We start from the raw sequence: 14,092 nt of genomic DNA, 5'->3' as shown, positions 1-14,092 counted from the left end.
TTTCCTTTGAATTAGAATGTTTTCAGTCAGAGTTGGTCCTGTTGACAGGAATTTTCTGCCCTAGAGTTAGATGCAAGATGAAGCCCTGTGTCAGGGTTCTTTCAGATGGTATCCCAGCTGGAAAGAAAGCATCCATCTGAGTCCTTGATTCCATGCTGTCAATAACAGTGTTCCCATACGATCTGCTACACTGAAGATAGAGTTTCAGTACCTATGGCAAATTTATCATCAGTAGATTAGCAATTATAACTTTCATCAGTTTGGATAAATTGTCTGACAGCTTTATTTATTTGTAGTGGAGAATTATCTATATCTCTTCTATAAATGCAATTTGTCATGTACTGGAATTAGTAAAGACTTAAGATCATTATCTTTCTAAACAACTTGAGTGGAGTTACATTCTTCACTTAAAATGAAATTTTATGCACAACGTTTTATAAAAGAACCTTGTTTCCAAGTAAACAGTAAAAGCTTTTTGTTTTATCCTTTTTTTTTTCTTTTCAGAGACCTGTTGATACAAACAATAGAAAATTGTGGCTTTCAGTACCAAGAATTTCTATTATCTCCAACCTCTGTAGGTACCACAATTATAAACCCTTATATAAGTTATAATTTAAAAGCTTGTCCCAAAGGGAACTTGACCAATAAACAAAATGGCTCTATTTTGGATAATATTATAGGTAAATCCTGAAATTCATACACACTTGGATCTTTCTAAAGAATATAGTACATAACTGTAGATTCATTTATACATATTTATGAAAAAATTACATAGCTTGAAGCTTATGAAGAATTATATTTTTCTTTTGGAGAATAAAAGATAGCTTGTTTTGAAAATGTGAGGGTACTTTGAGATATTCATGGAAGGATTCATATCATCTTTTAATTGCATTTTTCCACTAACATTTTAACATACCCTCTTATGTGAAGTTTGGTATTTCCAAACTAGGTGTGCTGTAGTTTACTAATGCTTCAAAATAATCCAAAATAGAAAACAAAATTAACATATAAAATCTTCTAATTACTTTTTTTATGACATTAATTTGCAAACATTGCCTCCATTTCATGGGTAAGAAATCACAGTAATTGGTAATAAGATAAGTTTTTGAGAGATTTTGATTTTGCATGCATCACTGATTATTTTTTGTCATTGTTCTTGTTCGTTCCTCATCATCTTTGGCTGTATTATATAGTACTTTGCCCAGAAATTTAAAGAAAACCCATTTCAAACATTAGTTATCTAAGCTGTGGAAATTGCCATTATATCTGATCTCTTTAAATTTATTTTGTATTTATTGCCTTTTAATTTCTAAAATACAGTGGATCCTCCTTTTTTAATAAAATGCAATGATAAATAGCTAAGAATTTCATTTTTTATGATTATTGTATTTTCAATAATGTATGTAAAACTGTCTACATTATTTCTTACCTGGGAAATATAAAATGAAAGTGACCCACAGACATATGATTCATCAGATTCAAGCTTTACCTCATTCAAATAAAGGTACAGAGCAGCAGTTTAAAGGTTTAGCATTTGCTACAAGGAAGTCTTCCACAAATCAATAAAATGTGTTCTGGCAGAAGCTAAATGTATATATACCTGGATGAGTTTTTAACTAGGCTCTAAAGTTAGTACAGATTTCTTTAATTTTCTACAGTAACTAACTGCTCTGTTTTACTTACAGCTTGGCATTCCAAATTCAAGACTTCGGTATTTCCTTATTGCAAAGCTTCAGTCAAAGCCATTTCCTTTTCAAGCCACTGGTCAGGTATCATTATTGTTATTGTTATTTGTTATCCTTTATTTATTTCAAACATATCTCATTCAGCTAATTTATTTTCAAGAACTATTTTGTGTAGGTTTATATGTGTCCTGTGGAATCTATAGTTTACTCCATGCCATAGATCCATCTCCAAGGCCTTTATCGTTTCCTGATGCTACTTTTGTTGGCTTAAACAAAACAAAACAAAATAAAGCAAAAGCCAAAAAGTTTTTCTTTCTTTATTAGGAAAAAAAAGTTAAAAGTAAAGAAAAAACAAAAACCAAAAATTACCATTAGTGCTGTTCTCGTCTCTCCACAATTTCCCTTGTGACCACTGACTATTTTGTCTTTATCATTTCCTCCCCCCGAGAGAAGCCACTGGTTACTTTTGATAAAATTTAATATACTACCTTAAAAATGGCTTAAGAGTATTTTAACACATTGGTTGCATTTTTAAAAAGCCAGTACTGTTCAGCTTAATTGATTAAAATATAGTAATGATTAGCTAGAATAAAGTGTTCAGTTGCTATAGGTAGTATCTGTAATTAAGTGAGCAATTTTATGTGCTTCAGTTGAAAATGGGGGTGGATAGCAGAGTTTCAGCATTTCAGTAAAGCTCTCTGTAATTGTCACAGGTAAGAACTCACAAGTCATGTCCTACTAACAGGGGATCAGTAATGTCATTTGAAGCCTCTATAATCCGATACAAATATATCTCCCTTTCCATAGTGGGCAATTCCAAAAACAGTGTATAAAGTATATTAACAAAGACTTCATCATTAAAAATGTCTAGAACCATTTTTCTTTTGCAAAATAAGACTTTACACATGGCTATGTGTTTTACAGAAACAGATTTTTCCTATGGGACTCGAGTAGAAATAACCTTTCAAGGGGAAAAGCACTTTGTTTTTTTAATTACTGGTTTTCCTTTAGAACATGGGTATGTTCCAGTTTTTTTCTTTTTAATGAAGGAATATGGCAACTTCGATACAAAATACATTTTCTGAAAATGTTAATGTTGCTTTCTAAACTTCTTTTCCAAATATAGTGCTGTATCAGTATTCAGCATACTTCCTATTACTTTGTTGAATGTTTTTATTAATAAATACAGAAATCAATAAATCCATGAAAAATAAATCATCTAATGACACTAGAGCTATATGATTAATAACTTGTACAAATACAAGTAAACCACAATTTCTGTCTTTCTAATGGCAACCCTATAAAGGCTAGATAGGTTTTTTTCATAATTCAACTGGGTGTTATTAATTTTCCTCTTATTGTTAATAAAGCTTTTGACAGTTTGTGTATTTTTACTTAATGCCAGGTATTGATGGAGTTCCCCAAAATTGAATCTGAACACCCACAAAAATATGCAATAGATGCAGAAAGTAAAATTGAAGAAAAGAAAATTGAATCAAATTTTTGCTTTAATAGCAACACACAATGTTCTGGAAAAGATGCCATTCTTTTTAAGCTTGAAACTGCGGAAGAAATTGACAGAAAACACCAACAGGACAGTGATCTCTCTGTGCAAATGCTAAAAGACTTTCTTGAAGATGACATTGACATGAATCAGTACTTTTTACCACCAAAGTCACTGCTGCGATATGCTCTTTTATTAGACATTGTTAAGCCCACTTGCAGAAGGTCCGTGTGCTTTACCAAAGGGTAGGTTTTAAAGAGACTGTATTCATGTTGTATCCAAAATGACCAGGTTTTTATAGCTTTTTTTAGTTCTTCTCAAAACAAGGAGCATTTTATAAAATGTTTCTGCTGATTTTTTTTCCCCTTTAATTGCCTGCTTCATGTTCCAATAGAGCACAAGTGAAAATTTCTTCTGGCAGAACATTATGTGCACCACCCACAAAAGTGCTCGTAAAAGACAATGCCATTTGTCTGGTGACCTTCACAGGAGCTTAAATAGCCAGAGTAGAAACATGGTTCGTGTAGATGGTGAATTGCTAGTTTTTTAGCACCTTTCCTTCTGTGGCACATCAAACCTCAAAGGACTATGTCCACTGTCATGTTCAATGTATAAGAAGAAATTAAATTTTAATCTAAAGAAATAAAATTGAATCATCTGGAGCACATTAGTGTTTTTTAAATTTAAATTTTATTTAGTTTTTTGAGTAAGTAATATATTGCCATAGTTCAAAATTCAAAAAGTATAATGGTTATGAGTCTGTTCCACTTTTTTCTCTTAGCTATATCGTTTCCCTCCCTACACACAGCCAATGGTATTAATTTACTGTATAATCATCCATAGGTATTGTCTGTGAGGATGTATTTAAATATACAGTACATGTATATTTTTGTCCCCCTTTGAAGCAAATGGTAGCATATTATATAATTATTGGGGGCCACTTTTTTACTGCACAATATAAATTGGATATTGTTGCATATTAGTACACAAAAGCCTTTTCTATTCTCATGGTATAGGTATATCTTAATTTATTTTACTGGTTACCTATTGATGAACATTTAGGAGGCTTTCTTTGCGTTATTTCTCAAATGTTTAATGCATTTTTCGTCAATTTTTTTAAACCTAGAAAAAAGGGGAGAATTAAGCCTCTTTGGAAAAATTTTGCCAAAGATCCCTATCTCTGCTTTGTAAATGCCACTCACCCTCATTTGATAGGTAGTTGTATGATTTCACAATTCAAGCCTTTTCTTCCTACCTACTATCTTGCTGTCTTGGACAATCATACCAGACTCATTTAGATTTTTTCATACTCTGCCCTTGTACTTCAGGGGAAAGGGTTTATTGCTTTCCACTAGCTTTAAAGACTTCACTTAGCTGTTGTCTATTACCAAGTCCAATAGGTTCTGTTTAGGACTCTCATAAAATAAGACATCAATTTTGCAATAAGAAACAACCTTTTTTTTTTTTTTTTTTTGTTTTTGGTCATAATGAAGATGGTATTAAAGAAGCCGTACTATAAACATCTATTTTAGTATGGATACTATATACCTATATACACACATATTTATATGTGTGGTATACTTGAAAAACAATTTGAAAAAATTATTTCTCCCTGGTGTGACTTTTTTTTCCCTCTAATTTATATTTTAAATTGTTCTCTTTAGGAAAAAATGCTAGTATTTTGAACAACTGGTTTGGCAATAATCTTAAAGAAATACTACTGATGCCATTCATTTTCAAAATATTTTATGCCTTTTATACAATTTTTTATGGAACGGTCTCATTGTATGAAAATAGTAACAAAAACATAGCAGCATTAAATGAGAGGCAGACACAAGCTCAGAGGGACTATTTGTCATGGTGCTGGGGAGGAGGGTTTTGGGTTCCTGAGAAGAAACAATTGGTTCAGGTATTAGAAAAAATAGCAGTAGTTTATTTTCACCTACCCAACATTTGGCTTAATGTGTCAGGATGCCAATATTGACTAGCATTTGTATATAATGTGCATACTTTCTAGTGATGAACATTAAAGACATGACAATTAATACAAAGAAACAATAATTAATAATATGTAATTCAGTGGTTTTATACAACTCAAAAAACTGTGCCATGTTCAATTTCTGAGAAGTTTAAGTAGAACTATCTTATGTCTCTAGTCATTTTTTAGTTACAGAGCATATTTATGTAATACTATTCAAGCTATTTCCAAAGGATGTAACTATGTAGATTGATTGATTCATTCAAGAAATATTTAAGAAATTCAGCATTAACAAATACATTAGGTGCTGCATAATATTTGTGTTAATTTTTCAGTTATGGAAGCTACATAGAAGGGACAGGATCTGTGTTACAAACTGCAGAGGATGTGCAGGTACTATGTATGTTTTAAAACTAAAATATTTGAAAACTTTTAAATAATATTATATTTAATACTCAATTGGAGGACACTGAAATAATTTTACATGTTCAAATATGAATATATGAGGGGTTGTCAAAAAATTCATGCAGAGATCTTTTAATTCTATTTTTCCATGAACTTTTTGAAGTACATAGTATTTCTTTACTGTAGAGGAAATCTTTTTTTTTCCTGTTGCCGTATGTGAGTTTATGTACAAAGAAAATTTTATGCTTTTATTTTCCTTTTTCTTGTTCTTACCTTCTGCATTTCTTTTTAGTCCATAAATAGTAAATTGAAATTTAGCCTACAGTAGTATATGTTCCGTCAAATTTTGCACAGACATGTTAATATTGGAGCTGTCCTTTATAGCACAAACTTCCTTCTAAGGAAAAAAATCTGTTTCAGCAATGCACCTTATTAATACTTTAGTTGTAAACTCCTCATGATGTCATGGTTGAATACAAGCTGGATATATAGCAAGTTTTATATATTTTTGAATAATTTTAAAGTGAGATCACATTATCTTCTTTTATATTGATTTAGACTCTGAACTCTTAATAAAATTTACCATGGTAAAAATTCTATCATACGCAAATAATTTCTAGTTTTGAGAAATCATTATATTTTATCATTTTAAGAAAGTATCTTAATTTGATGAAATGGATTATAAACAATAAACATTTTAATGGTCTTCTTGTTAGCATTGTACAATTGACTTAGTTGGTTGGCCAAGTTTCCTTTGTGTCTTTCACTATATTTCTTTTATGTTATATTGTCATTTATTGTTTATGCTCTTATGATTTAATTTTAAAGGATCAAAAATGACAGATAGACTGAAAAATATCCTGATCTTTTCAATGTTAACCTTGAAAGTTTATGTTGCCAGTATTGAGCCAATTAGATAGTTTACGGCACAGAGACCTTTTGCCCTGTGCATTTTGCTCCATGTGTTACAGCAGACTATATGCCCATCGTTTTTAAACTGTCTCACAGTAGGCAATCTTACCTTAACAGATCTAGTCGCACGCTACTTTTTCAGTTAACTTGTATTTTTTTACAGATTGAGAATATCTACAAATCCCTTTCCAATTTGTCACAAGAAGAAAAGATAACAAAGTTGTTAATGCTTAAACTGCGATATTTTACACCAAAAGAAATAGCAAATCTCCTTGGATTTCCTCCAGAGTTTGGTATGTGGGACGTGTGCAGACCTCAGCTTGCATTTATTAAAGCTCCCAACGTTCATTAGGATCTCAAATGTGTATTTTATGAATAAACCCTTGCTCAGAAAGATGGGTTCAAGAAACCTTCCTTTCCTGATTGTGCCATGTGGGGCATTTTTCCTGCCCTCTTTTCCCTTTCTCTCACAACCTGCCTAAGTCTATTTCCTTCTGACTCGACTCTCCCCACTCCATTAATGGAAAAGAGTGGTTTGCATGGGCAGAGGGGGCAACTCATCAATTCCTTCTCTCTCCCCACGAGTGGTATTATTAGCGTCCCCTCTTCAGTGTATTTCCTTGCTTCCAGAGGTCCCATGCTAGTTATCCCACACAAGAGCTTGTGCAAGAATGCCTATGATTGTCTTTTTTTATGACAAACTTAAAAGGCAGTTGAGGAATTTTGGGGGGTGGAGATGCATTTGTATTTATTCTCCTTCTCAAAGGTATGTTCTTATCAGTTGTGCCTCGGTTCTTCCCTACAAGGTTTCAGTGGAGCAAGGAAAAGGTAGAGAGGCTGTCGAGGAGGGAACTTTCCTAAACAAAGAAAGGGTGATCTGGAGCACACATGCCAGAATTGACAAAAGATTAGGGGGTCTGCAACAGGGAATCTCAAAAACAAAAGTGAAGATATAGTCGCAGAGGGGGAAAGACAAGGGCCTGACTCCCTTGGCCGTCCAGGAAACCCAGGGGTTGTTGCTATGAAGAGAGTGGACACGCTGCCTTGGCCTTCTTAGAGCATCCTGGCCTGATCCCATTGCTGGTGCCACTGCTTCCAGCTCCGAGGAGCCCATCAGTTTCTTAGGCCTGGGGTGGGGGTGCTCCCAGTACCTGGCTAATGGGCAGGGGAAAGATCAGCTCCCCAACATGCTTCCAGGGCTACAGAGGAGGAAACATGCTTCTGAGCACTTTGATTGGGAATTTGGATGCAGAAAAACTAAACTTTGTTAAATGCAATACTATTGTAATATTAATACAGTACCATTCTTGAAATAAGTAGTGGGTGAAATCGATCATATTTCAAATTCTAAATAATGGATTTACACATGAGGTTTTGGAACACAATCCTTTTGTACCTTGGGAACAAACTGCTCATATAACTTGACTACCCTCTTGGTAATTGATTCTCCAAGTGTAGTCACAGCAACCAGGTTTGTTTTCTACTCCCTGCCTTCTCTTGGTGATCTCATTCAGTCCCAAACATCCTGGGGAGTGTTGTTTAAGAAAAGCAGACTTTCCTTGTCTTAGTTTATGTCACAAAGTGAGTGAGAACATCGCAGCACAAATACAGAGCTGGGAATTGGACTCAAGAGTTGTGATTCCCACTCTGCTTTCCTAGTTGCTATTTTTTTTTTCTTTTTTCTATTTTTGGTTAAGCAGTTAGACATACTTTACATTACTAAACAGAGAAAAGAGATTGGCTAATATAAATAGTTCCTAAGTTTTATTCCAGTACTTATTTGTTTTCAAGGAGTAGTACTCACTTTGGCAGTACTGAAAATTGGTAAGGAGCACAGAGTCCAGAGGCCGACTAAGTTTGAATCCTAGCTCCACCTTAACCTCTCTCTGCCTTAGTTTACTCATCTGAAAAATGGGTATAATTATAGCACCTACTTCATAGGGTGGTTGTAACAGTTAAGTGAGTTAGTATATATAAAATACTAGCATGATATTTGAGACATAGTGTAAACTTTAAGTGTTGGCTTTTATTTTTTAAATGATAGACATTTATTTGCTTTTATAAGCTTTACTTCATATATATTTCTCATTATTTTTTAAACTTCAGGTCAGTAAAATAGAATTTTTAAAAGTTCTCTGAATATGTATGTGTAATACATTTTTAAAAGTCTTTTATATTGCTGAGTCAGTCTTCTTTTAAAATGTGGTATATTTGTGCAGCCAAGCTTGCCCTGATGTTACCACTGAACAGCACCAGACACACTGCCCTTCACATGTGTTTCCAATGTTATTGACTCTGAGTCCACAAACCGGCACTGTTTGAGCTGTTGTCCACCGGCAGTGATGGGCTTGCATTGATCTTTCTGTACATTTTGTCCTGGTTCTCTTTGTGACTGGTAGCTTGCATTCGTGAGGTCGCAGGCTTTAGAAGAGAGGGACACTAACTTACACTTACTGCATGAAAGCTACTATCTTGACCTCATTAATTCTGTGTTTCTTTGTTTTTGAGGACTATGCTTGTTATTTTTCATGTATCTAAGAAGTTGCCTTTTAACTTACAAAATTATGTAATGTTTTTCCATAAGTTAGTTTAGATTTTCATATCTATATATAAAATATACACAGATGTATACGTTCACACAAAACACACACACATAATTTTTACAGATCTGACTTGTTTGTTTTCAAATGTTTTTTCCCCTCCTATGTAATCTTAACATTACAAAAGATTGTTCCTGGGATATTCTAAAAGCTTGTTTGTAGATACATTTGTACCTCTGAATACTTTGAACTAAATAATTTTTGAGATGAGTAATGTTCTTGCCTAAGGCATACTGTCTTTAGAATAGCAACTTAATTGTCATGTTCAATTGCAAAATAGTTTTATTATAGTAATTGCTATTATTTTATTGCAGTTAATATAATGCCAAGTGTTGATGAAGCAACTTCACCATAACCGACTTTACCTTCTGGTCCTTAGGATTATATCAAAGTTTGCTATTCTTACTGCTCTTTAATTATTTCCTTCATTTTATTATCTAGTTTACTTCCCTTAATTTAATTGCTGTGCCAAAAGGGACTGAATGTGAAATCCTGACATTGTGACTGACATTATATTATATACTCTTATACATGGACAGCCTTTTATGCTGATATTTGCAGGACCTGTTCCAGCAAATGTAGTATCTGTGGGCCTTTTTGTTTTGAGAAGAATATAGTAAACAGAAGTCCAACATGAGAAAGTCAATTATGGAAGCAGAATAAACAACTGTGAGGGACTTGTATCCAGAATATATAAAGAACTCTTACAACTCAACAATAAAAAGAAAAAATAAACCAGCTTAAAAATAGGCAAAGGATTTGAACCAACATTTCTCTAAAGAAGATAGACATGGCCAATAATCACATGCAAGAGATGTTCAGTGTCATTAGTTGTTAGGGAAATGTAGGTCAAACCACAATGTGATATCACTTCATACCCATTAGGATGGCTAAAATAAAAAAGATAAACAATGTCAATGTTGGTGAAGATGTGGAGAAATTGGAACTCTCAACGCTGCTAGTGGGAATATAAAATGGTGCAGGTGCTTTGGAAAACAGTCTGACAGTTTCTCAAACATATACATATAGAGTTATTGTATGAACAGGCAATTTTTCCCCTAGGTATGTATCCAAGAGAACTGAAAACGTGTGTACATAAAAACTAATACATGAGTGTTCATAACTGCATTATTCATAATAGCCAAAAAATAGAAACAACCCAAATGTCTATAGTGGAGGAATAGATAAATAAAATGTGGTGTGTTCACACAGTAGAATATTATTCAGCCAAGAAAAGGAATGAATGAAAGGTACATGCTCCAACATGAATGAACTTTGAAAACATTATGCTAAGTGAAAGAAGCCAGACACAAAAAGCAACATATTATATGGTTCCATTTATAGGAAATGTTCAGAATAGACAAATCCATAGAAACAGAAAGCAGATTAGCAGCTGGGTTGGGGAGGGGAAATGGGGAGTAACTGCTAATGGGTGCCAGGTTTCTCTTTGAAGTGTTGAAGATGTTCTGGAATTAGATAGTGGAGATGTTTGAAAAACTTTGTGACTATACTAAAACCCACTGAACTGTACACTTTAAAAGGATGAATTTTATGGTATGTGAATTATATCTGCATAAAACTGTTATGAAATAAAGGAAACGACTGTGAAATAATAGTAGCCCCTGCTTTTTCCGAAGTGCACTAATTCATGGGTCTCTATGAGTTCTGTGGATATTATGTGTGTACATGTATGTATACTGAGCATAGTATGTAATATAACATAGTGTGACATGACAATGTCTCATTATGTAGGCAATTTATTTATGAAATGACCTCTGTGCCCTTACTAAAAGAAACATCCTGTCATTTCTGGAAGTTGCTGTTACAAACGATTGTATTATAAATTGTTATTTCTCTTTTCTAGGGTTTCCTGAGAAGATAACAGTGAAGCAGCGATATCGGCTACTTGGAAATAGTCTCAACGTACGTGTAGTAGCTAAACTAATCAAAATCCTATGTGAATAATTTGAAATAACTCTGAAAGATGGTCACAATTTCCTTCATGTCCAGACAGTAATTCTGAAATTCTATTTTGAACTAATTCTGATGAAATTCAACTAAATTATTTTAATCTTTCTTTAATAAGAAATTTGGAATTTATTAAAAAATATATCAATTTGTTTTCTTAAGTTTATATTACTGTATTTTACAAAATGCAAATTATTGTTATGCTTTATGGAGAATATATTTTCATTTGAAACTATTAACTATATATGTAAGATATTCTCTTGATAATAATATGGTATCATCAAATTTAGGAACATTAGAATTTTAATGTTTACATGAATATCTTATAAAGTGTCATAACAGGCGTAACATAATGAATCTGAGAAATTGTATATTTTTGTATGTTAATTAAAGACATGTTATAATCTTATTTTACTTTTTTGTTATATAATTACTTCTAATTCTAAACTGATTCTAATTCTAGCCTGTTTCAAATATCAAGTGTTTTTCTTAATTTCGATCCTTTTAAAGTTTCTTTTTTATCTATACAAATGCATATAATATTTTAAACAAAATTATCATCATTCAACTTATACAACAGTCTGAAGAATATGTCAGAAAAAATAATCTTAAATTCTTGATTACCTCTCCATCAGGAGACCATAGAAAATGAAGGTGTACATTATCGAATTATCTTTTCTTCCTCCTCCATCTGAAGGGCAAAACTCGTAGTCAGTCCCTTCATTTGTACATGCAGTACTTCCCTGTAGTTTGCTATTATCAGAACTTGTTGTCTTCCTTCTTAGCTTCTGAGTTGAATTTGCCATTGCATTCTAAAGAATGTAAGAAATCAGATTTTAGGGAGGACACTGCCCTTTGACCCCATTCCATAGGGTGTTGACTTCCCCACCCCTCTCTCTCTCTCTCTCTTTTTCTTTCATGGTAACATACACTCTGAATCAATTTTTATAACTTTTAACTTTCTCTATCTCTCCCTTTCAGTAGGCTTCTTGGAATTAGGGTTTCTAATCAAACTAAGTCTTGCATCATAAATCCTCTGGTTTTGATTTCAGTGATGAAAGCAAGTGACAAAGAGAAGAGAAATGAAACAAGATCAGAAATTGTATCAAAAAATTTTAATTGATATTTTTATTCTTAAAAAACAATCATTCCACTATGGAGAAATTGGAACTTTTGTGCATTCCTGTTGGAAATGTGAAATGGTACAGCTACTGTGGAAAACAGTATGGAGTTTCCTCAAAACATTAAACACAGAATTACCAAATGATCCAGCAATTCCACTTCTGGGTATATACCCAAAAGAATTGAAAGTAGGGACTTGAGCAGATATTTATTTTTACAACAATGTGCATAACAGCATTAGTCACAGTGGCCAAATAGTGGAAGCAACCCAGTGTCCATCTCATCGGTACATGACTATATAAACAAAATGTTGTACATACATACAATGGAGTAGTATTCAGCCTTAAAAAGAAAGGAAATTCTGACACATGTTGTGACGTGGATGAGCCTCGAGGACATTATGTTAAGTGAAATAAGCCAGTCACAAAAGGACAAATATTGTATAATTCCACTTATATGAGTGAGGTATGTAGAAGAGTCAAGTTCATAGAGACAGAGGGTTCATAGAGACAGAATGGTGGTTGCCAAGGGTTGGTAGGAGAGGGAGTGGGGAATTAGTGTTTAATGGGTACAGTGTGTCTGTTTGGGGTGATGAAAAAGTTCTAGGGATGGATGATAGTGACGGTTGAACAACAGTGTGAATGTACTTTATGCCAACCAACTGTATACTTAAAAATAGTTAAAATGGTAAATTTTACATTATGTATATTTTATTGCAATTAAAATAACTGTACTGCACCACCATTTTTTCAGAACTCATAGATAAATATGGATAAAGGGAAGCTGTAGGCCACACATACGCATCAACTGTCACTGTCTACATTTTGCATATGTTTAAAGACAAACCTTGTTTCAAGTGTCATAAATTGTATTATACAATCTGAAATCATTTTGGCACACTTACATGTAGGTTTTCTTCACTGCTGAAAGATTCTTAATTGGCAAAATGGCTTAGCCTATTACTATAATTATACTGTCATAACAATGCTATTAGAGTGTCCTATGCCCCATTGAGCAATATTACATGAAATAAGTGTTGAGTTGCAACGCACCAACTTTAAACACATGAAAGATCTATGGAGACATTTGGTTACAAACTGGAAAACAATATAGCCTTTGTGAAATTTTTAAATTACTGAAGAATATCTACAGGCAGATGGTGTTTCTTGCCCTTAATTCATAATTGTAAATATACAGTAGCAAACAAAACTCACACTTTAATGAAGATATATTTACCAGTGTCATTTAATTAACAGGTGTGTGTGTGTGTGTGTGAATATATATATATATAAATATATATATATATGCTTAATTAATTTGGAAAATATTTTATTGAATGTCTGGTATACTCATATATTATCAGTTTGCACTGGAAATTCTGTTTTCTGATATTTGAGGTTGTAATTGTATTCAATATGTTGGACAATATAGCCTGTCCTTTTCAAGAGAACTATATGTTATTAAATCTTTGCCATCTTTAAATCTTTATCTAACATAAAGTGATTTTTCTTTCTCCTTTTCTCATCATCCCCAATCTTTTAAATGTCTGCTAGATAATTCTAAGGTATTTATGTACTTGTCTCCTTTTCAGTATGTTTTCAGGACCCAAAAATAATGAATAAAAAATGATCAAATGAATCAATACAGACAAAGTGAGTTATATTGGAAAACGATTTTGAAGAGGACATAGGTAGGTAGTCATTGCAGGAGAAGGAGCCTGATGACTTTGGGCGGCGGGCTACAGAGTTGACTGATGGAGGGCCAGTCACCTTGTTACTTCAAGATCAGCTTCTCTTCTTCAGAGAGCCTGGCACATTGTATTCTGGCTATTAAATCTGACCTGCACAGTGGCCACTGCCCTGTGCCTTGAAAGTGAGGAAATACCTCCAATCCCCGTCAACTTGCTCTTCCTCAGAAG

The 14,092-nt window shown here is 33.2% G+C and overlaps 1 protein-coding gene across 2 annotated transcripts in view; it reads left to right on the top strand.

Annotated features, from left to right (window-relative positions):
* The window catches only part of TRDMT1 (tRNA aspartic acid methyltransferase 1), a 60,072-nt gene extending 46,655 nt beyond the window's left edge, over positions 1 to 13,417 (top strand). Inside the window, exons 6-12 of one of the 2 annotated variants that reach the window (XM_063099811.1) lie at positions 505 to 574; positions 1,686 to 1,769; positions 3,091 to 3,434; positions 5,503 to 5,560; positions 6,648 to 6,777; positions 10,949 to 11,007; positions 12,105 to 13,417. In XM_063099811.1, coding sequence (XP_062955881.1) covers positions 505 to 574; positions 1,686 to 1,769; positions 3,091 to 3,434; positions 5,503 to 5,560; positions 6,648 to 6,777; positions 10,949 to 11,007; positions 12,105 to 12,107 — 748 coding nt within the window. In that variant the 3' untranslated portion in view covers positions 12,108 to 13,417. Of the gene's footprint in view, positions 1 to 504; positions 575 to 1,685; positions 1,770 to 3,090; positions 3,435 to 5,502; positions 5,561 to 6,647; positions 6,778 to 10,948; positions 11,126 to 12,104 lie in introns of those variants that run through there. The other variant, XM_063099810.1, reaches the window with a different exon arrangement.
* Positions 13,418 to 14,092: the final 675 nt, after the last annotated feature.

This window comes from Cynocephalus volans, chromosome 6, assembly GCF_027409185.1.
Source record: "Cynocephalus volans isolate mCynVol1 chromosome 6, mCynVol1.pri, whole genome shotgun sequence".
Classification (NCBI taxonomy): Eukaryota; Metazoa; Chordata; class Mammalia; order Dermoptera; family Cynocephalidae; genus Cynocephalus; species Cynocephalus volans.
This window is presented reverse-complemented; position numbering and strand designations above follow the sequence as displayed.